The sequence below is a fragment of the Botrytis fragariae genome, assembly GCF_013461495.1.
Source record: "Botrytis fragariae strain BVB16 chromosome Unknown tig00000001, whole genome shotgun sequence".
Classification (NCBI taxonomy): domain Eukaryota; kingdom Fungi; phylum Ascomycota; class Leotiomycetes; order Helotiales; family Sclerotiniaceae; genus Botrytis; species Botrytis fragariae.
In genome coordinates, this window is record NW_023500987.1 from 2,923,303 (window position 1) to 2,945,718 (window position 22,416).

Consider the following 22,416-nt stretch of genomic DNA (forward strand, 5'->3'; position numbering starts at 1 on the left):
GTAGGTATACCGACTCTTTCACTTCTCTCCGAAGCCTGGACAAATTGGATTCCAGCTATAAGTCGACCAATATTCAAACAAAACCCATGCCTGTATCGCCACGCCATACTCCGTCCCTGTATCCAAGCTAATTCGAGTCTTTTCAAGCAGAAAAACACAACACAATACGGAAAACGGGTATGTATGTCTGCCATAAAACGTAACGCCTGGTAGTAATTTCTTTCTGTCCTTCTTTTCTCCTCTGATCTCGGCTCATGTTCTACAAATTAGACTAAGAACCAACACGCGCTGGAAACCCTAAATTCGAACAAACGGAGCTTTAATAATAGTAAAAATTTGGGAATAAATAGTGCACGGTGCTTCGATTGATTTCAGGAAATGTTGTGGTATATGCGCGTAGTCTTTGAAGAAAAATTCTGTCGAAAAAGCGTAAGACCAGACGGAGGTTGATCTTCTAATAGTCATCGTCGTCATCGCCTCGGCTACCGTCTTTCCCTCCTTTTCCTGGTCCATCCTTTCCATCCTTTCGGATTGGGATTTTGATTCCTTTTGATGTCATTAGAATGAATTCCTCGAGCTGTTAGAAAGAGGGGTATGGTCGTACCTTGTGTAGCAAAGCATTTACTCAATGCTGTACTTTCTACCACACCAGGGAATTTCTTTGCGGAGTAAACTTTAAACACCTCCGAGAAACATGAAGCAAGAACAGGGGCCTTTCCAGTGTTAACGGAACACGATGAGTTGGCGTTATTTTGTGGTGCTGAAGGAACACCAACATTGACGAATGAAAATCGAAGGCTGCTTTAATATTAGTACAGGACGTACTAAGGAATGACTAGGTAGATTGATAGCTTACCGGAAATCACCTTCGGTTCGGACGGAAAGGTCTTGAAGCACAAACCAGATCCCGATTCGGTCATCCGGGTCTGTAAGACGAAATGCAGAAGCCGACAAACTGCCAATAAGATTTCGTGTGAACATTCCTTGTGGGGGATTTGTCTGGCTTATAGGTATGCGACCTAATCCGATATCTTGTGGGGTGAAAGGACGAGAGGGGTAAGGATCTTGATTATTGTGGCTTGGGACGGATTGAGATGCTATGGAAAGTTGATCAGCACATTATTTTACATTCGCAGTCATCAGATTCAGTAAGGGTTCATACGTTGAGGATAATAATAGTTTGACTGTTGAGGTGGTACTTGGTATCCATTTGGAGGTGGGTAGTTGGGATTTCCACCGTAACCCGACTGTTGTCCGGGTTGTTGCTGTGAGTATGCGCTCACTTGTGGAGGGCCTGGGTACGGACTGAAACCAGCTCCCTGGTAAGGTGGCGCATTACTATATGTTGGACTGGTGGGTTCTCGTTGACTTTGTCCGGGAAGTAGGCTCGAGTATGCAGCTGCACCTCCTTGTATTTGCGTATAAGATACTGGAACTGTGGCTGAGATCGATGGAGAAGTTTGCGAGTGGCGGACAAGATTGACTGGTCGATCGCCATCCGCTGACCATAAGTCTACGTTAAGCACAAACATTCCATGTTCAATGTTGCTATTTAGACATTAGAATGGTTGTATAGATGCATGGTGTTGGAACTCACTTGACGTCTACCTCTTTCCCAGTGGCAATCTCTGTTATGCTAAGTTTGACGCATGGAGGAGGAGTGATAGGCCGACGATCCTAAATATGGTTAATTATGATCGAGAATGAGACCACATGAGAGGATAAATCCTCATTAAATTCACTGATTCTTACCTTGTCTCCAAATCCACACATTCGAGCTCGTTTTGGTTGTTGTTGAACTTCCAAACTAGAAAATCAATCAGCGACGCTCGCCCCGATAACATAATCGAAGTCTAATATGCCACCCCTGACCAAAATGAGGGGGAGAAATCGATCCAAAATCAAAACATACGTATATTTTCTTCCATCTACAGTAATAGACCGAGGTGATGGCTCTTGCCCTGGAAGCCCAATAGAAAATGACGACACCGCCTCTGAGGATGGCAAATGTTCTGGAGGAGGAGGACGGGAAACAGGCAGAGAATTGTTGTATTGTTCGTAGGCTGAAATGGTTGAATGCTGAGATGCCATTGTTTGTGGCATCGAGTATGGAGCTCCCTGATGAGGTGGACCAGGTCGATATGTTGTATCGTGAAGACTTGGCATGGTTGATCGAGGATGCATATCGCGAGGTGGTGAAGCATATGCTGTAGTATTCATGATTAATATATAATTTTTATTTGGCCGTCGTCAATGACAGCCTAGCCCTTAATTAATCCTTCTTTCTCAATATCTGCGTATCCTAAATTGTTTATGATGCGGTATAGATGTGAAGAGAAGGTATGGGTATGTGACAGTCTAAATGTGCATGTATATATGAAGATATGAATGATGGATGAGGTAAACGGGTTAGATATGTACTTCTATAAGATGGTGATGATAATGGATGTAGCTTCAAATAATTCGGTAGCGAAAAGTCCGTCTGAAGGTTTTTGGTTAAAAGGAATAACCTTGAAGATGATCCTGGTTGTCAAAGGATAATCTTAAAAGCGCGGAACCACGATAGGACACCTCCTAGCTCAGTGCAGCGTTGCACGCTAAAATTGATGTATGTAGGTATGTATGTAAGTGCTATATACGGAGGTAAGTATGTGGGCACTGGCACTGGGAACTGAAATTTCGTAGAGAGTGTGGGATTGGGGGGTGGAGGGATTGGCAGAAGGAGAGGTTGGACAAGGTGTGGATGGTCGGATATCTCCCTTCCTCCTTCAAAGTCTTCAGAGGAATCTCTTCTTCACAGAGGACAAATGCCTTTTTTGACCGAATGGAGCCTCCTCAGCTATATCGTATTGCAGCTCCAAGACGAATGGTGGCGAGAGAATTCAAAGAGGACACACCACCAGACATCTTCCGCAGAAATGCCCTAGTTCCTGTCTCCTTCTCAAGTTCTCTTGTACCCTTGACAGAATCTTTAAAGTTTGTCAAACGGATGGGATAGTGTGATAATGCCGTAATGGGTGGATGGCATCAGATACCTAGTACACGATGTAAACAATTTTTCTGTTGTGTCTTAAAACTTGCTTGGGGGTCTTTGAGGGGCTTTCGGCAGATGAAGGGGTAATTAGGTCTGATGGAGTGAGGTGAGTGAGTGCCCACTACTTACTGCCCACCCACTACGTAACGCCCACTATCCACTGCCTCACTAGCTAGTTAATCTAGAACCAATGCTCGATTTGGTGGCCAAATTTGACAGCGGGTAGAAAAGCTTGGAATGGAAATACACAATCGCATATGGATTCTGGATTCTGGAAATTCTTATTCGAGCCTCTTCATTCTCACTGCAGTAAACTAGATATTCAATTTGAGTTTTGTAACTCGTTGATCTCCCGGAACCTAAGTTGCTGCTATTAAAACTTGCAGCGGTGTCTATTTGAGTTAATTACTGTTATTTATAGGGCTTAACTAGGTACCTGGGTGTACCTACCTACACAGCACCCAGGTAGTCAATTAGCTCGAAACATAGATTGATCAAGTACTTCTGGCTTTCGTATTTCGTCTTTCTTGATCGTCTGACGGCACAAAAATCACTGAACTACCTTAGGTATAGGCACTGATGAAGGATCGATTTAGGGGAACTGCTTAACGAGTAATGTTCTAAGCAATTCCTACACAACACGTCGTGGATATTCATACAAAACTGATTTGATGTGAATGGAAACTCATCAAGATGAGAACAATTCAGCTCTCAGAATCTAGTAACTAGGATTATAAGTTCGACTTGATAGTTATATCATAATCAATCATGTAATATCATCTAATCCAACAAAACCAACCCTTCCAAACTTAGAGAAATGACATACAATTGAATTCCTGTACAATCCGAAGTTATCTATATAAGATAATCTGTGTAGTTCAAAATGCTCATTACCATCTTTGATATAACCATTGATACAAAAGAAAACAACTGGTTCAAAATGTAACATGATCTGTGGCTCATCTCACAACCCCAACGGTAACATCATATGGTTGTAAGTATCGATCTCATTGGGTTCTCCCTACTTTACATTATCATATCATGTCATCCTATTCCCTTCCACCCCAGCACTTTTTAAAGGTGGAAAATCCGATGGGAACCCAAAAGGCACCAAAGCCCAAATTGCTGGGTTGATCATGAGTTGTGTTACAATGCAGCCGTCACAAATTTTAATCCGAATTACCCCAATGAAATTCGACTGGTCAAAGTAAGTATCGCTTGTCTTTGCGGCGGCGTACATGCATGCATACTTGGCATTCTTAAGCATAAATTCCTAGAAGTTGGAAATCATTGAGAGATCTATTCGGGGGATCGTAGGAGGTAGCAAGATATAGAAAATGTGCAACCCAGCATATGCACGAGCGTTTGACAGTTTGGGAATTGGGAAGCTGGGAGCAGCTGGGCTGTCTTAAAAGAGAGATGTGCTGCGGCAGTGAAGCGGCAGGAGTTTAGGTTGCATACAACAATACGCCATGCTGAGAAATGATAGGTACTAAGCCCCTCCCCAAAAGTCATTTACGGATCATTTTTAAAGACCTCTCGTATCACTGGTTTACATTCATTGCTTGATTGTACCATAGATACCTCTCCTGCTTGGTTCCTGCTCGCTTCCACCTGGATCTCACCAAGTCTCATTGAGGATGATTTAGTATTGTATACGAAGTGATATTGATAGAGCCCGTCGACTTACAATCGCGGAATTAACAAAGATGTATTTTTGGCCAAAGATACAGCTAAATAAGCTACCACTTCAATCTTCTATCTCTTTAGTATCTAGATCGCGTTTACCCTCGAAGATCGTTTGTGATCAGACCTTAATGAGCTCGGCATACAATTCTTTCTACCCCATGCTCAACTTTCAAGGATGATGATATGCTAATGAGAACAGGAGAGTCCGATTGGTATGGATAACGAAGGTGCCAGGAAGATGTTTACCGTTGGTTTGGTAAAGTACCGTAGATGCAAGCATCAGGATCAGGGTTTAGTAATAGATACTAGGTCTCATTAGAGTGGCACGACGGGGTTAAACGACAAGGTGCCTTACATCATCCTGTTTGGTTAAATGTGAATTACATCCTCCTGACTAAAGGCTTAGAAGAGAAATTCTCCATGGCCAGAACCAATGGTCCAATGGTCCAAAGCTAATCCATAATCATGGTCCGACTATACGCCATAATATGATCAAGCTCTAGTAAGCACTTGAACATCATACCCAACGGAACGTTCTTGCATTTGTTGGAAATCCGTGAGATCGAATGAAATTGTCCTTGGGGTCCAAAAACTCACCCAGTTAGGTAAGATAATGGATATGCGGGTATGATTTGGAGGGGTTTTTTATTGGCATATTGCGGGCAGCCGGGTAATGCTTTTTCGGCCAACCCATGATGGGAAACTTTTAGACTTGGGTCTTGACTTGAGTGAAGACAAGGTCAAGGATATCAAGGATGTGGTATGGAAGCTGGGAAGTCAGTACCTATCAATACAAGTGGACAAGCTAAAGCAAAGCCTAGAGCTGGCCCAAGTGTCCGCAACTGAGTAAGTCACTGTGGGGTTTATCGGATTAGCTGACAGGAATATGTGACGTTACTTATGGATTTATATCTCGTTTTGTGGTTTTCGACCACCCGAAGGAATAAATGCGGCAAATTAATAAATACACGGAAGCACATCCGCTCAATCAGACTAGGTAGTTCTTCGGAGATGCTGCAGAAATCCGAAAATTAGCAATTCAGGGGTGTGTAGCAACATCGCTAAGATACTTTTACAGCATTTAGTTTCTCATCCCGTCATCTACTTCGTAGATCATGAATTGTTTCTGTTCAGTTCAACTTCAGATAATTTGAACGATGATTCAAACTATCGTTTGATACAGTATCTACCTAGACACAATAAATCTTCCTTACGTTCTACTTGATCCGGACTTTATCTCCTTCATCATAACATCCAATGAAATCACACCTTTGCCCCCTCCATCCCCCCATCCCACCGTCTACCCCGTACAACCCAACAACTTTATTTCCAGATGGTATTTCCCCTCATCTCCAACGGCTGCCGTGTTACCCCGAGGACCTCCACTCAAAAAGTGGTCTTATTTTTCCATGTACGGACATCATGGTCCTTTCATGTGCCTCCTTGCCCCGACCCGGTATCACAGTTTCATAAGCTGCATACCATTGATTTCCCCTTTCTACCTGATATAAGTAGAATCACATTTACATAAGTATATGCTTACTATTTCTCTACAAAGTACATATTGATGCATGCATCGATCATGTAATCTGTACATATTAGGAGCTCGCCAACCCCGAGGCATCGGTACGTATCCGAGGGAAGGGTGCCGGGATAAGTAGAGCGTCGCATCGTGCTTACTGGGTATCAACTATCTGCAACTAAAAGATTTTACATGTGTATCAATCTCACAACGATGCTTTTCAGGAAGGAGGTACGTATGTATGGACTAGTAGGGAATCTAAAATTACGCATCGCGATTGAAAACTTTCTGGGATGGGGGTAAAGATTGGAGGCTTCTGGTGATTCCATCGCCGCATTATCCTCCATAATGTTTTACCGTAGAGACTGCGAGAAAATCAAATCATTGTGACAAGGTTTTTGTATGCTGTGAAAATCATACCTCATAGATTCTCCATACTAGATAATGTGATTAGCCATACTTGTAGGGATATAAAAATAGTTCTGTGTATTGTAATCGGCACCGAGTATACAATCATATTGCTCCATACCTTGTATTGATATTATGCAATCACATTATCTCATACGTTGTGTTCATGTCAAACAATCATACTGTCCTATGAATTATATTGACGTTATACAATCACGTTGTTCTGTATATTATATCGATAGCATGCTATCGGGAAATTCTGAGGCCCTTGGAAGAGAGATTCGGAAAAGACCCCCCTTTATATCTACTGTCTCAGATGCAAGGGCTCTAAAACAACATGTGCAATGCACACCACACACAGTGCTTTGCTGCTGTGCCTCGCAGTGCCTAGCACGAGATTTGAAAGATTAATCTGCACATTAAAACACAGGAGATCATTTGATTCTCAGATTTGCATAGGGATATTGAAAACGGTGTACAGACTTTATTAAGGCTAAATGACTATGTAAATTGTCGAATATAATGTAAGTTTCGGTTTGGGTGTGTAATTTTGATCGAGATTGAATATGTGGCGGGTATTCGATTTACTTCTTATACTGTGTGTTGGTAGGTAACTATTTGAATGCTGGGCGAGAAGCTATTCATTCTTTGCCGCAGACGCACATTCAAAATGATTCTGTAAAAGATTGATGCCAATGATCACCAGTCAAGAAGTATGACCATGGCAATAGTCTCAACTGTGCCGCGCGACTGAGATTGCCTAACAAGTACCATGAAAGAACTTACTATCACTTTCCATCAATGAAGCATACAGTAATGATTCTGCAAGTGAGATAGGTGATGGCGTGAGAATACATGTTCTTGCATAGCTCCTAAAACAGCCACCCACATGATGCAACATTTGCAGTCCACACACGTCCTTGATGTGGCTAATCTTCACAATAGTCAAGGAATAAGTCTGTCAAGTACCGGCATCAACGTATCGATTGGTCAGAGGGCCTATGTGTTTATTGCAATTATATTGGAAGCCGCATCTAGCCGTTGACTCCGGAAACCTTGTGTTGGTAAAGCAAAACCGCAGTCATCTGCCACATGACGATGCTCAAACTGTGCAATATCTACCATTGGTGAGGGGCACCTCACATCTCCCAAACTTGAACAAATCCATCGACGCCTGGTATCATTCCATCCCATGCCTAAGACTCCATTAAACTGTTTAAGCCTTGCCCATCCTCTCCTTCAACCATGCCTTTCCCTTGTCTGCTAGACCTTTCTGTGGTTCAAGCTTGTTATCCAGCTTGCTATAATCAAGCTCATCTTCGTCTGAGATTGCATTATCCCATTTGGTATCCTTGCGCGCTGCGACAATCTCGGCCTCGCTTGGTTTGAAAACATTTGCTGCTCCGCCCCGACCGACGTGACTCGATGAAGAAGATTCCCTTCTTGGATTACTAAAGCATTTAGGTTAGAACTGAGCATTGCTTGAAATTGATTCGAGCTATGTAACTCTACCTACCCAACGACATCTTGCGCCTACCTTTTGTTAGCACTAAGTACACATATTTTGATCAAGTAGGTTGAAAACTTACCCGTCTGGCCGATTGGGGGTCTGTGTTCTTCGCCATATTTCCAGTTCCTCCGCGACCGGTGGTGTAAATGTCGCTTTTGATGGTAGGTGTGTTGAGGGTGAGAGGCTCATCATCATGAGGAGAAGTGCCAATATTACCTAGAAAGATAGGTTAATAAATTCAAAGCATCAAATTAAATCAAAGTAAACAGAAAAGAGCTTACCAGCGCCACCACGGCCGTGAGAGAGGTTGGCCGACCGGATAGAGGATGACGAAGCACGTCGAAGCTCTTCTTCGGCAAGGTATTGAGGTAAAGCGGCCATTTTGAATGATTAAGGATGCTTCGAGATATGAAGTAACTTCAGTATTTGAAAGTTTGCTTGTTTGAGGTGGACTTGGATCAAAGGAGAGTAATTTACGTGGTTGTCAGAGTCCACCGAAAATATAGCTGCGAAATTTCTTTGTTTCAACCTGAGCTAACTGCGTCAGGAATGAGTGAATTACACCTTATTGCGTGATGATACACAATGGTTTAAAGGTTGAATTCGCAACAAGTGAAAACATGCAAAAGAGAGAGGACATTGAATCTGATAATGCGGGGAAGTATATATTTATACGTTCGATCCACATGGAGCGGGCACAACGAGGTGTACCTAGGCATGTCCTGCAACATCACGAAGTAGAATGAAAAGGGATAAAACTTTTTAAATACAGTCTTAGCCCCAATTTCCCAAGCCAAGTAATACAATAAATTATCCTTAATCTTTCAAATCATGTGGTACTATGTATGTATTTAATGCTGCTATGCGCTCCATGTTTCGAAACGCCTATCCAATCATTGAATTCGTTGAATTCCATTCAGATGTTCAGACATTCAGAGCCAACCGAACGAGTTGTAATACTCATATGACAAGCAAAAGCTGAGGGAAATCTCGAGGCTTTTGGGCTCCGGGTAGAGGAATCAAAACGTAATGGAAAATGCATGAGACTCACGGGGGTAATATGGCGCAATTCTCCCTTTCAATTGGAAAGTCCTGTGTGGCTTCTAGAAGAAATTGTATTCCTCCACAGAGATATATTGCCTCATACCTTCCTCACATGGCACATGGTCGTCGTCACCTTGCAAGATCAAGGAGAGATGATACTGTTGGTGGCCGAGCTGCATAACGTTTTGATACCGTAATAATGGACTACTGCACATACGACTGAATGGTACTACGGCATACGCGATCAAAGCCTGCAGCATTTCAGGTACGTCCCACAACTGTATGAAAGAAGTCCATATTATCGGGATTCTTGGCAATTTTCGAAGTTTAAGAGGCTCTCTTGAAAGGATCCAATGTCAAATATCGCAATACAAATGGAGGTTTATTAATCGTCTCATTATTGAATTTGGAAGGGAAGGGAAGGGTTCTTGGTGGTCATAGCTCCTCGGTTACTGCAGACGCTAGTGAAGAGCTATGAATTGATGCAGATTTTTTTTCTTCTCCAAATCTTTTGTACCTCACAACAACAACAACCAACCTTCTTGGTAACTTTTCTACTCGACCTTGAAATATCTACTTCGTGAACAATCCTTTGATTTCGAGCACGCATCATACTCTTGCGGTCTATTTAATCATAGACGATGCGGTATTTATAGCTCGCAAACCAATGTGCAAGCTTTCTTCGACGAGCACAATCAAAGATTGCCTGCCTCTGCTCAGTTCCGCCAATACGAAACAAATATATATACAAAGGTGTCAGAGGTAGAGAATAGCTATGGACACAGCAGCTATACGGTAAATACCGCCGATTGATACGGTGTGGGATTTCTTTTTCTCCCCGTCTCATCCATCGTTTCCCTTCTTCCCTTCCCTTACAAAACCACGCCAGCTTCTAAAACATTACTTAACGGCACTCGATTTCTTCAATAAAACGAGATGTTTTCGCGCTGTGCGAAGAATACTTACAACCCGTTGCTGGGCGCCTGACTTTGAGATGTCGTTTAGACTTTTCTGAAAGGTTGGGAATCAGCTGAGGCTACATTCTTTCAAATCATATCAATTTTTTTATACAAACAATATCAATGGCTTGATGTGTGAGTATCCAAATGCTCCATAACCATTTGTATATCAGCGCACAACCCTGTTCTCTAGAAGGCATTCTATCACCTTTGCTCGATTGGTGTCGACGGCAATGGGTCAGCACACTTTGATTTACTTTTCACCTTCATAGATATCTTGAATTCAGATAGCATAAATCAAACATTTAATATAAACTGCATTCATTGCCAATTTGCTTTAAGGTGTAAATCTATGTCCTTGCACTTCCGTCGTCTTTAAAGTGACATAACCATGTGCATTCTCCTCGCCTCATCAAATGGATAGCTTGTTTCCTGGTGTCACCTTTTTGTATGTCTTTCAGTAAGCAGCTTTCTGTTACACTAGAATACATCGTCGTCAGCCTTGATTCGTCATGATCTGGTATACTCCTCAAGACCAAGGTTCTCATGCTCTCCTTCCCGCACCCCGATGTGGTAGGAACTCTTCCAGATTTCAATGGAGAAGCCGGATCGATTGTCCGAACTTCGATTAGTGATTCAGGAACACATCTGACAGATACCTTTGCCATGAGTACTGGCGAGAGTGGAGAGTCGTGGCACACTTTTGAAATACCCCCCCAAAAATGAAACAATAGGTACTTGAAACCAACCAATAATTTGAGATTGTTCAAACTGGACTTCTAGATTCTGAGGTTCTGAATCAACAATCAATTGACAATGAACTTGATCTCGAAGGAACATATTAGTTATTCATTCATTTAAGAAAGATTGAAAATGGATTTTGGTTCAGACACTTTCAACAGTCATGATCTAGAACGATTCTAACGCCTCAGTATGAGGTGAGAATGATCGTTTCCATTTTGTCATGTCTCATAGTTCCTAACTTCTCAAATACTCCTTGATTTTTCCCCCCCAAATGACACCTTTCTTGTAGTAATGTATCTCTGGTACATTTCCCTTTTTCAAACCATCAATTGCCTCTGCCAACTCCTCTCCCAAGCCTTCTTCTTTGATTTGGGTAATTGGTGTAAGATAAGTTTTGATTGAGAACACCAAGGCTTTAGTTTGTGGAAGACGATGTATTAGTTGACGTTCACAGCGGAGGTTCGCCTAGAAAATTAGTCCTGTGGAAGAAATGACACGACAAAAACAAGTAGGAGCTTACATCTTTGATATCAAACTCTTCTTCCTTCGCCTCTTCGTCTTCATACAGATGATTTCCACTCGCTACATATAAGCGCGAGTGGGTAGTAATCGACCACTGTGCCGTGTTGTTACTTACCTGTTCCTAGAAGTCTCAGAAGTCGGTGGAGAAACTTACATTGACTCTCTTGATAATCTTCCCCACTTCCAATCGATCGAAACTTCGATACATACTCGTCTCCAACTTCTCTTTGTACTTCGGCACGGGTTTATGAATATCCCTTATTTTCTTACCGAGCAGTGTTTGAGTGTCAAATCCGGATGGGAAGCATGTGATGAACCCTCCTAAGATGTAACCGTCGCCGTCGAGAGAAGGAACCAGAATGAGATAATCGCTGTCGACATTTGTGCCTAAGGTACGGAGCGCTTCGATAGGAGAGGAGGGAGTGAGAGGAATATGATGGCCTGTTGCTTTATTCAAAAGATATGTAGGATGAAGAGAGTAGATGGTGGGAAAGCGAGTAGGGAGGTAGTTGGCGGTTAAGTACGTGTAAAATTCCTCAATCGCAGCATGGGATGATGGGAGGGCTTGGAGTGCTTTAGGGGTGTGCTCTCTTATCACGTTGGTGCGGACAGCGAGGCGGTCAAGGTATGTCCGGTCCATTTCTATGAGTTCAGATGCAGGACATGATTGAATACCTTTGTTTTGTAAGCAGAGGAAGTTTAGAATGAATCGGCAGCAGAATTCAGAGGGAGTTTTGTACCCATTGTCATGTGGTATACTGGTTTGAAAGGTCGCAGCTTGAGGGGCTCGGTGGTGCGCCAGTCGAAATCTGATAGAGGAGTGATGCTTGGAGAATTGGCAATGGTTGATATCTTCTCGTCATTGAAATTGGTCTTGTGGAATTGGTCAGATTATAGACTTAAGATAGGCACGCACGCAGTAAAGGAGAGTGACATTGCCGCTTGGCTATTTTGTGTGATGATGAATATTGAAGGAATATTCTCAGGGGAACAATCTCGTAAAGTGGACGAGTGAGTGATGAATGTAGTCTTGAGCAATTAAAACTGTCAATTGCTCAGACGACTTTGTGATAACAGAACACCTCGCGAGACAAGAACCAAGGTGACAAGAGAAGCATGTTCCAGCTTTAGAGGTACCGTACCGTTTCATTCCGTCGAGCTGTCCAATACTTCCACTGTACCCTCCATACTGCGTATAAACCAAAGATTGCCGCACCAACTTGCAACCAAAAGACCAGCATGATTAACAAAACATTCAAGTGTGGTGTGATATGATGTATAAGTTTGAATCTAACATAATAGGTACTCCGTATATATACGTATACCTACTTTTACCTCGACAGTATTTATCGTCGGCGTGAATATAATGACTCACGCCGTCTTCATTTCAGGAAAATACGTCCCGAATGGGAATGTATAACCTATGACACGGTCATTCGTTGATAAGGACTAATAAATGTGGACGTATAGTTCGCAAATAATGGCCTAGGATCGTTACATGTGCCAGGTGTGTCCATGAACCACCATTTGAATAACATGCTGTAGATATCTCCAGGACATCCTTCATTCTCTGGAGTTTGAGAGTAACGATATCAATATTGCGTTGGAAACAGATGAAAGGACATCGAGGGGAGGCATCTCACGTGGCACATCATCAGATACGGATACACTCTATTTGTGAGGGAAAAAACAGACCGGAGTTGACCACTGGCAAAACCCTTCAACAACTCACAAGAGCATCGTTAACACACAACACAGGCCTTTTCTAGATTGTGAATCTCGTGAATTTTTAGAGTTCTGTTGGTCTCTTGGAATTGATGACTAAGCAAAAATTTATCGAAGATGTGCCAAGAATGTTTCAATGAAAAGCGAGGCGTGCTTCCCCCCCAAAACCCTATAAAAATGCTTATCAAGAGACCTTTCCTCATACTTTGAACAGGCATTTTAATTCATATAGTTAAAAATTAAAATAGTGTTGTAACTGAAGACTTTTCAAGGTTTTGTTTGATGCTCTCAGCTCTCATGATTTTATTCGTGGTTGATTTATTATAGAATTGGTTGGGGTAATCAATTTTGGCCTCCTTCTTCTCTCCTACATACAGACACTCGAGACACTGTTCAAAAATGGCAGAAATGGTCTGTGGCACTTTACCCTCGTTCGGATCGTCAGTATGCTTTCCTAACTATCTCTCAACTTCTAATGTGTAAGCTTCAATGGGTATTGAATCACACCTAGTTCCCACTAGTGAGAAACGGAAAGTCATTCATAGCCGTATCCAATCGACCCCAGAATCTCAAATGCTTATCATCTATGCCGGCGAATAGCAGTATTCTAATACGAAGTTCAATGACTGCACTAATGAAAGGCTATCGATGTCTCTTTTTCGGATTTATACTCCGAGATAGAAGCTTCCCTAACTGGCTTGGCGTTCTACTCACGATCGTGTATGAGCGTGTCGTCATGAAGAAATACGTGGAGAAAGCACGATTTTGCTAGACCGCACATCATCGCAGCTTCCTGATTGAGTATAGTTAGTATGCAAGGTACTATACGGACTGCAGACTATAGTATGGCATATATGTTGCGTGATAGACTAAATAATTTCATGTCAATTCCATCATAATCTTTCTCTCTCGTTTTCACTTCGCGTTTTAGAGAATGAGGTGCAATTCACTTCTGGCCAGTGTAGTTACTGGGCTCATTGGTTCAACATGTGCTTCTATATTGACAAAAGTCGGGACTGTTAAAGAGTCGACGATATCGATTGATAGGAGGGATACATTGGCCTATACGCCTTATGCTATAGACCAGCCAGTGCGTTGGAGTTTCAGGCTTCTCTTCATTTGCAAGTTCTGATTTTGATGTGTAGATTGATCATTTCCCAAATGATCCGGCGTATGCTCCACATACAAATGCTACTTTCAAACAAAGATATTGGTACGATGCGACGTACTATAAGCCCGGGGGACCGGTCTATCTCTACATCGGGGGAGAAACCAATGGCCAGAATAGATTCAGCAACCTTCAGACTGGGAGTATGTTTTGAATAGTGTGACTAGATCGTTTCACTGACCATCTTCTAGTCATTCAAATATTGATGGAAGCTACAAATGGTCTTGGAATTATTCTTGAGAACCGGTACTACGGCCAGAGCTGGCCATTCAACACAAGTACAACAGACAACTTGGCATACTTGACCAATCAACAAAGTTCGTATCATCTGCTACATCTCCTGCCAGACTGAATCTAACAGACTTGATTCCAGCCGTTGCGGATAATGCATACTTTGCTCAACATGTATCCCTGTCTGGTCTCAATGCTAGTATCACTGCACCAGGCACTAAATGGATACTCTACGGTGGCTCTTTGGCCGGCGGACAGACTGCCTTATCAGTAAAGTAAATTCTATCACCGCCCGTGGAGATCTGGAGATTTCCCATAGGCTACCGAGAGCTTGGATGGTAAATATGGACGCAGTACAACGGAGCTAATACCGTTCATTAGGATTTATCCAGATATCTTCTTTGGTGGTATTGCTGCCAGCGCCCCTGTCAAGACTGTTGTGGGATATCCAGAATGGTTAGCAAATACCAGCTGATTATTTCATGCATGGTCTCTTTTACTGACGTTGTGCCTAGGTACAATCCAATTCAGAGATTGGCTCCTCAGGACTGTATATCAAGTATTAACGACATTATCGATAAATTTGACGCCCTTATATCCGTCAACAACACACGTGCGATCCGAGAATTCAAATCCTTGTTCGGTCTTGAGGCTTTGACAGACCATAGAGACTTTGCCATGACTATAGCATTTCCTCGTAAGAACAACCACAGGTATTTTTGGAGTATACTGCAACTAACTTAATGCAGTTGGCGGACCAATGAATTATCCCACAAGTACATGGCAAGAACTGAACTGGAGTCCTTTGTATACTTCAAACGATTTCTGGGACTTTTGCTCGAACATCACAAACGTAGATGCTCCCAAAACGGTCACAGAGATCGATTACGCCCTCTCAAACTATACAGGGGGTGAGCCATGGACAAATCTTGGAAATTATGCCAATTATATTAAGAGTGTCCTTATTCCACTGTGCGATGGCGAGCCTATCGATAGCACCTCCTGTTTTGGCACCCAAAACGAGACATACTACGCCGACGTTACAAATAGAGCAGGTCGTTCATATCTCTATACCAGTACGTGACTCCCTATAAAATTTTCAATCCAGTATATACTGACTATTGTCCAAAGCATGCCTTGAACTTGGCGCCTATCAAGCAGCACCCGAGACCGGCCCATCACTGATTTCTCGCGTTCTTCAACCAGACTACACGTAAGTAATTACCTCTTTTCTGGCATTGGCAACATACTAAACTCGGATAAGTCAACAATGGTGTAACTGGGCATTTCCACCAGGAGATTACAATTCTATCCCACCAGTCGTCAATCTTACCTTATGGAACCAATATGGTGGATACAACTTCTCTGCCGATCGTCTAGCTTTCATCGACGGAGGTAAGTAGTTTTCAAGCTCAATAAAACCTAGGCACCCTTTTCTGCCTCCGATAATCCAATCTTCATCAGACACTAACATCATGCTAGACAATGACGTATGGCTTGACCTTTGTTATCACTCTCACTATGCGCCCAGCCCCCGGATTTCCTCTGATCTACACCCCGAGTTTCTCATCTCTGGCGCAGGTCATCATTGGGATTCTTATGGTATCTTAGATATTGCAGCCGAACCATTGTTCATTCAACAGGCACATCTTTGGGAGATAAGAACGGTTAAGAAATGGTTGAAAGCTGGTTGGTAAATGCATTGATGTTATGAGGTATGACTGATCACTTAAATAATTCTCGGATAAAGCATAAAGAGATGTGTAGTTGCCATATTCCTTAGAAAACAAGACAAATGTATGTAGCAATTATCCATCCTATCTCGATAGCATGGATAAAACCATTCGCCATATACATAAAGTAACTGTCAGGAATACCTCATCCTGGTTCGCTTTGTCTCAAGTAATGTTCCAGCCTTACCAAACAACCCTCGAAGCTTCGAGTGTCACAGCAAGACACTTTTTAAATGGAATTTGACAACCCCTTTCGTATCCTGCACTTGGTCTCTAGCTAGCCTCGAGTGTTAAAATTTCCCAGCGATGAACCCCCCCAATTTCCTCCTCAAAGCTTGCACGTAATACAACTCCATTCTCTTCTCACATTCTAGACACTCCATTTCCAGTGATTCTCAAAACCAAAAAGTAACACCCACACCTACACAACCACTGTCGAAATCGCTCATCCCAGAAGTAAACACCATTTCTCAAGCCATGCCCCAACCACCCCCGTTCCCCTTTCTTAGAAGCTACCCGAGTCATGTGATACATTGATGCAGACCCGTTTGACATCAAAAGAGTCTATCTGCGTTCAAGATATGGTACGAGGAATTTTGGGGGGAAGAGATGGTTGCATTGCTTAGTCTCGTTTGAATTAGGAGCTGGTTCTTTGATGTCGTGGTAGAGGAGAGGCATGCGAATAGATGTAGAGATTTCTTGGATGTCTATGGGAAACGGGCTGGGAACAACAATCTTGAGTCTCACATTTTCGATAAGAACCCTGAGAATGTCAAATTTGGGCAATTGTGTATTGTTTGTGCTCGACCAGGATAGGTCAAGCAAAGAAGTATAATATCAAGACAGCTGGGCAATAACAATTTCAAGTACTTGTGGTGGCACGTCGGGTTTTTTAAACAATCAAATTGCCCACAAGCTTTTTACTATTCATCTACCTAGTATGCATATGTAAATACCTCGAGAAAAATTGGAAAAAGTCCATGAACCTCGAAATCAATGCCATAGCTTTTATCAACTCCAACCCCTACATAGTCGTAAAGGACAGATAAAAGAAATATTCCGGACTATGGGGAGACCTTGGCTACTCATGATATAATCTCTTCAGTCTCCTCAACAATCTCCTCGACAATTTCTTCAATCTCAATAGCTTGACCTTCATCACCGCTTGCCATCTTAGATTTGAGAGGCTCCAGAGGGTCAAGGGGAAGACCTGCGTCTTCTCTGTCAGCCTTGACATCCTCCTCCATATTTGCTCTCCATGCAAGCCATTCGTCCAAGAGTCTACGTCTGTGTTCGACAACAGCAAGATCGGCGGATGCACCACGGTCGGCATCTTCTTGATCAAATACCTTGCTGTATTCACGGAGATTTTTGCGGATTTGCTTTTGTTCCTCCTTGGAGAGGAGAGTGGGTGGTCGAGGACGCCACAACCATTGCTTGAACTTCTCAACTGGTTCTTCGCGAAGTTGCTCACCCTTGAAGTCGTACAAATGGTAGCCGTTCTCCATCTATTGATAGTTAGTATATTAATCAAAAAGGAATATTAGCTACTTACGGTGTGCTTCCAAATACTGGCACTGGTAGCAACGAAGCGTCCTGTGGGATCCCAGTCGATATCTGTTACACCATAATGATCTGCGGTATTCATAAGCTGTAAGTTGGCTGTCAAGTCCTTATCACTTTCGGGTTTCTCGCCCTCAAAGTCCATATCATAGAATTCCATATCGAAACTTTGTTGCGAGTGGACTGTGGCTACAATAACGAATCTACCCTTCGGAGACCAGTAAATGGCATTGCTGTTCTTTTTGTCATATGTGCGGATGTGCTTAAAGTTACCGACACCATTGCCCTTGACCTTCTCTGGGCAGTAGAAGGATACGGACGTCTTAGGTGGAACAGCTGTAGCTGCAACGACTTCTGCGGTTGTAATGATAACAAAGCGGTCACCCTTAGGCTCCCAAGCGAAGTTAATAACGGTGTCTTTGATCGAATCAACAACCTCAACAGGGACTCCCTTTTCTTTAACGCGGAAGATCTCCAAACTGGTTGCGAGAGATTTCTTAGACTTCGAATGTCTATCAACCTTGACACACAAATATGACGCGTCTGATTGCCAGTGGAGCTTTGCGTCGGTCACACTGAAGAGGTTCAATGTTCGGACAACTTCTTTAGATGGGATGCTCATCAATCCAACCTTAGCTGGGTTGCTACCAATTTCTGGAGTCCAGTAGCAGAAGAGTTGCTCATAAGTCTTGACACCATCACGGTGTGGAGTTGCTGGTGCCCAGTCGAAGTCCATTACACCGTCAATTTTTATCGAGGTTTTGTCTAGAAGGTTCATTTTAGGTAACTCATAGACAGAAATAGATGAGCCTTGAGTCAGACGCGCAACGTATTTATCATCTGATGACCACTTGAATGCTGGCCATTGTATCTTCCTCTTGATAGGGTTACCGTCTGCATCAACGCTATTGCTTGGTAAATCGAGATTGGCGAAAGAACGTAATGGCAAGCCAGTCTCGATATCCCAGATGACATAGTTCTTTCCGTCATCATCAATAGACAACGCTGGGTGTCCTTCCTCTCCGATAGTGATTGGTCTATTTGACCATGTTGTAAGGTATTTCTCTCCTGGCGAAAAGTCGACAAGGTTGACGAAAGGATGCGCGAAACGCTTTTGTCTAGTCCAAGATGGTCCACCCCAGAGCTGTACACCTTGTTGATGCATTGAGGTCAAGAAAGTACCTTGGGGTGACCATTGTACAAATGATTCAGTCCAGTGTTGGCGATCGACGATACTTTCTGGTGCATCCTTCTCGTTGTTCCAAAGAACTTGTACTCTGTCATCCTTATACATGACAAATTGATCCCGTCCACGTCCGGCTGGATCCGCAAGCCATGATCTCAAGTGCTCCTTCTCGGTGAACTCTTCGATTTTTGGAGGGGTGTAATTCTCGTCAATGCGTCCTTCCCGACCATAGCGATCAATATCCGTCAATTTGTTGACTCGAAGGGTATGTTTCTTATCGAGGGGCACGCCGTCGAGGGCTTTGCATGCAGCAATAGCTTCAGCAGGGGAGGAGTATTCGACGAAGGCAAATCTATTCTTATCAATATATAAATTGATGGATGATAAAAAACATCTAAAGCTTACTTGTGCGACTTGCCATCTGGTCCGATGGGCATGTGTATTGAGTCCTTTTTCGTTTGACCAACAGAGTCCAATTTTCTCAACAAAAATTTGATCAACTTGGGCTTAGTATCTTCGTTAACTTCTGGGAGGCCATCGATAACAACGAAAGTATCGAGTCCTTGCTCGAGCTGTACTTCGAAACGTTCTCTTAAATCGGAAATGTCGAGCTCTTCCTCATCGTACTCATCCTCTTCTGGATCTGGGAGATGATCGAAACTTGGCGCCATGATTGCGATATGATGCGATCAACCAACAGCCTTTGCGCGTTCTCTTGTCAGTTCGATAAATGTTGTTGGTGAGTTTTTGTGTGAATTCGTTTGGAAATTTTGACCCCACTAGCCCACTTCTGTACAGTCTATCTTGAATTAGACTATTCGATTTGATTGCAGTGTCTTAATATTGAATTATTGCAACCAAAGCCTTGAACTTCTGCGTACAAATAATTTTATTAACAAAGGACAAAATTCCTTGAAAAGAATGTGAGTGGTGGTCGAGATCAGGTTCTTCAAATAGACAAGGCTGCCAAAAAATCGATTTTCCCCCAACTTTAATTTTCGTGTGCGAGGCACTAACGAATTAATTTTAGAGCCACATTAGCGATTACTATTCGACGCGCCCCTAGAAACTTTACGCGACGACGAGGTGTTTTACTCCAAAAAAAATTGTAGCATATCTCGCAGATCTCCATACAAAGCAAGATGGCTTCCTTTAACCCAACCCAAATCTTTGAAGATGGTACAACTGAGGAGAAGGGAGAGAACGCTCGTCTCTCTGCTTTTGTTGGTGCTATCGCAGTTGGTGACTTAGGTGATTTGGACCCCTCCATACAGCTTCAAAAGTGTAATTTACTGAATGAACTTCTCTCTAGTCAAATCAACTCTAGGACCAAAGGGTATGGACAAGATCCTTCAGAGCGCAAGTACAGGCGAAATTTTAGTCACAAATGATGGTGCTACCATCCTCAAAGCTATTGCCTTGGACAACGCAGCTGCCAAAGTTCTTGTCAACATCTCAAAAGTGCAGGATGACGAGGTTGGAGACGGAACTACATCCGTTACTGTATTAGCTGCAGAGCTTCTGCGAGAAGCTGAGAAGTTGGTTGATAAAAAGATACATCCGCAGACCATTATCGAAGGTTATAGAATAGCAAGTCAGGCGGCCCTTTCAGCATTAGAGAAGTCGGCGGTGGACCACAGCAGCAATGCCGAAGCTTTCAGAAAAGATTTGTTAGCCATCGCACGCACAACTTTAAGCTCCAAGGTCCTCTCGCAAGATCGAATCCAATTTGCAGAGTTGGCTGTTGACGCTGTTCTACGTATGAAGGGTTCATCAGACTTAAGTCACATCCAAATTATCAAAAAGGCTGGTGGAAAGTTGAGCGATTCATATCTCGATGAAGGTTTCATTTTGGACAAGAAAATCGGAGTCAACCAACCTAAACGATTAGAAAAGGCTAAGATTCTTGTTGCGAACACCGCCATGGACACGGATAAGATCAAGATTTTTGGTGCCCGGGTAAAGGTTGGCTCCACTGGAAAGTTGGCTGAATTGGAGAAGGCCGAGAAGGATAAGATGAAGGCAAAGGTTGAAAAGATCAAGGCACACGGCATCAACTGCTTCATCAACAGACAACTTATCTACAACTGGCCTGAACAACTCTTTTCGGATGCCGGTATCATGTCCATTGAGCATGCCGATTTTGATGGTATTGAGAGATTGGCTTTGGTTACCGGTGGTGAGATTACATCGACGTTTGATCACCCAGATCAAGTCAAGCTCGGTCATTGTGACCTGATTGAAGAAGTGATCATTGGTGAAGATACTCTCATTAAATTCTCTGGTGTTGCTGCTGGTCAAGCTTGCACGATTGTACTAAGAGGTGCTACTGAGCAATTGCTTGATGAAGCAGAGAGATCTCTTCATGATGCTCTCGCAGTTCTTTCACAAACTGTCAAGGAGCCAAGAACTACTCTTGGTGGAGGCTGTGCCGAGATGTTGATGGCTAAAGCTGTTGAAGGCGCCGCAGTCAAAGTAGACGGCAAAAAGCAAATTGCTGTTGGTTCTTTTGCGGTAGCACTCCGTCAATTACCCACCATCTTGGCTGACAATGCCGGTTATGATTCAAGCGATTTAGTCGCTAGACTCCGAACAGCCATTTACGATGGTATGTCCACATACGGACTGGATCTTTTGACCCCAGGAGGTGGAATCGCTGACATGCGAGAACTGGGAGTTATTGAAAGTTACAAATTAAAGAAGGCAGTAGTCTCATCTGCTTCCGAGGCAGCAGAGGTCAGTACCATCATTCCCATATTTCCCTCCAATACTAACTCAAATTAGCTCCTCCTCAGAGTGGACAATATCATTCGCAGTGCCCCACGGAGAAGAGAGAGATGAGCATAATGAAAGAAAAAAATGACGACTGTATTATGAAGATGCAAAAATGGTCAGGGAGATTTGTACCAACTATACCATAGACATATTGCAGCAACAATAATGAATGAATGGATGAACAACTTCTAAATCCTCTTGGTTTTCTGTGGTTGTTTTTGAGAGTTTCCGTTCAATGGATCTCGCACCAACAGCGAATTATGTGATTGCCAGCCTAGTGATTGCAAGAGCCAATGTTAGAATCCACCAACAGTGTTTATCTAGTTGGTGTTAATTGTCTGCCTTACCACAGCTTTGGAACAACCACGCCTTTAGAATCCAGATAATCCCAAGGTTGCAAAATTCAAAGCTATGGTTGGTATGCTTCTGCAAATAGAATCGCTTCCGTCATACGAGCCTTGTAATAGCAAAGTCTAAAGTCTCTCTTTAGAGATCTAGGTGTTTTTTTGCTAGTGTATTCCATCTGTTACCTATTCATTGGGCAACGGTTACCCCCGCGAACATTCAAACCTTCTTTACGGGGCGAGGAAAATAGAATGCTCC

At 42.9% G+C, this 22,416-nt stretch overlaps 9 protein-coding genes across 9 annotated transcripts; 3 read left to right on the forward strand and 6 right to left on the reverse strand.

Moving 5' to 3' along the window:
* Positions 1-454: 454 nt before the first annotated feature.
* Positions 455-2,220, reverse strand: Bfra_000903 (putative developmental regulator protein; the record flags this gene model as incomplete). The annotated part of the gene is made up of 7 exons (XM_037331347.1): positions 455-546; positions 605-798; positions 857-1,097; positions 1,163-1,548; positions 1,598-1,677; positions 1,753-1,807; positions 1,913-2,220. 7 exons carry the CDS (start codon positions 2,218-2,220, stop codon positions 455-457), a joined length of 1,356 nt encoding a protein of 451 aa, XP_037197680.1.
* Positions 2,221-5,906: 3,686 nt separating this feature from the next.
* Positions 5,907-6,426, forward strand: Bfra_000904 (uncharacterized protein). The gene is given in 3 exon segments (XM_037331348.1): positions 5,907-6,179; positions 6,256-6,307; positions 6,326-6,426. 3 exon segments carry the CDS (start codon positions 5,981-5,983, stop codon positions 6,378-6,380), a joined length of 306 nt encoding a protein of 101 aa, XP_037197681.1. The 5' UTR covers positions 5,907-5,980; the 3' UTR covers positions 6,381-6,426.
* A 1,443-nt stretch (positions 6,427-7,869) lies between these two features.
* On the reverse strand, positions 7,870-8,544 carry Bfra_000905 (uncharacterized protein; the record flags this gene model as incomplete). Its single annotated transcript, XM_037331349.1, has 4 exons — positions 7,870-8,104; positions 8,170-8,186; positions 8,243-8,379; positions 8,445-8,544. The coding sequence occupies 4 exons, from the start codon at positions 8,542-8,544 to the stop codon at positions 7,870-7,872; spliced, it is 489 nt and encodes a 162-aa protein (XP_037197682.1).
* A 2,034-nt stretch (positions 8,545-10,578) lies between these two features.
* On the reverse strand, positions 10,579-10,834 carry Bfra_000906 (uncharacterized protein; the record flags this gene model as incomplete). The annotated part of the gene is made up of 2 exons (XM_037331350.1): positions 10,579-10,620; positions 10,646-10,834. 2 exons carry the CDS (start codon positions 10,832-10,834, stop codon positions 10,579-10,581), a joined length of 231 nt encoding a protein of 76 aa, XP_037197683.1.
* Positions 10,835-11,144: 310 nt separating this feature from the next.
* Positions 11,145-12,072, reverse strand: Bfra_000907 (uncharacterized protein; the record flags this gene model as incomplete). Its single annotated transcript, XM_037331351.1, has 3 exons — positions 11,145-11,375; positions 11,431-11,526; positions 11,587-12,072. The coding sequence occupies 3 exons, from the start codon at positions 12,070-12,072 to the stop codon at positions 11,145-11,147; spliced, it is 813 nt and encodes a 270-aa protein (XP_037197684.1).
* Positions 12,073-12,131: 59 nt separating this feature from the next.
* On the reverse strand, positions 12,132-12,970 carry Bfra_000908 (uncharacterized protein; the record flags this gene model as incomplete). Its single annotated transcript, XM_037331352.1, has 4 exons — positions 12,132-12,305; positions 12,349-12,373; positions 12,575-12,621; positions 12,863-12,970. The coding sequence occupies 4 exons, from the start codon at positions 12,968-12,970 to the stop codon at positions 12,132-12,134; spliced, it is 354 nt and encodes a 117-aa protein (XP_037197685.1).
* Positions 12,971-14,091: 1,121 nt separating this feature from the next.
* Positions 14,092-16,253, forward strand: Bfra_000909 (putative extracelular serine carboxypeptidase protein; the record flags this gene model as incomplete). Its single annotated transcript, XM_037331353.1, has 10 exons — positions 14,092-14,247; positions 14,303-14,468; positions 14,517-14,642; positions 14,699-14,831; positions 14,938-15,012; positions 15,072-15,253; positions 15,306-15,632; positions 15,688-15,769; positions 15,821-15,951; positions 16,039-16,253. 10 exons carry the CDS (start codon positions 14,092-14,094, stop codon positions 16,251-16,253), a joined length of 1,593 nt encoding a protein of 530 aa, XP_037197686.1.
* Positions 16,254-17,374: 1,121 nt separating this feature from the next.
* Bfra_000910 (putative eukaryotic translation initiation factor 3 protein) lies at positions 17,375-19,709 on the reverse strand (the record flags this gene model as incomplete). Its single annotated transcript, XM_037331354.1, has 3 exons — positions 17,375-17,797; positions 17,845-19,390; positions 19,444-19,709. 3 exons carry the CDS (start codon positions 19,707-19,709, stop codon positions 17,375-17,377), a joined length of 2,235 nt encoding a protein of 744 aa, XP_037197687.1.
* A 471-nt stretch (positions 19,710-20,180) lies between these two features.
* Positions 20,181-21,879, forward strand: Bfra_000911 (putative t-complex protein 1 subunit beta protein; the record flags this gene model as incomplete). Its single annotated transcript, XM_037331355.1, has 3 exons — positions 20,181-20,289; positions 20,351-21,774; positions 21,823-21,879. The coding sequence occupies 3 exons, from the start codon at positions 20,181-20,183 to the stop codon at positions 21,877-21,879; spliced, it is 1,590 nt and encodes a 529-aa protein (XP_037197688.1).
* Positions 21,880-22,416: the final 537 nt, after the last annotated feature.

What these genes read in the sequence shown, in the direction of transcription:
- Bfra_000904 (XM_037331348.1), top strand. Translation starts at nt 5,981, where the DNA reads ATGAAATCACACCTTTGCCCCCTCCATCCCCCCATCCCACCGTCTACC. An exon ending in TGCCTCCTTGCCCCGACCCG is followed by an intron (nt 6,180 to 6,255) that starts GTATCACAGTTT and finishes CATTTACATAAG; the next exon opens with TATATGCTTACTATTTCTCT.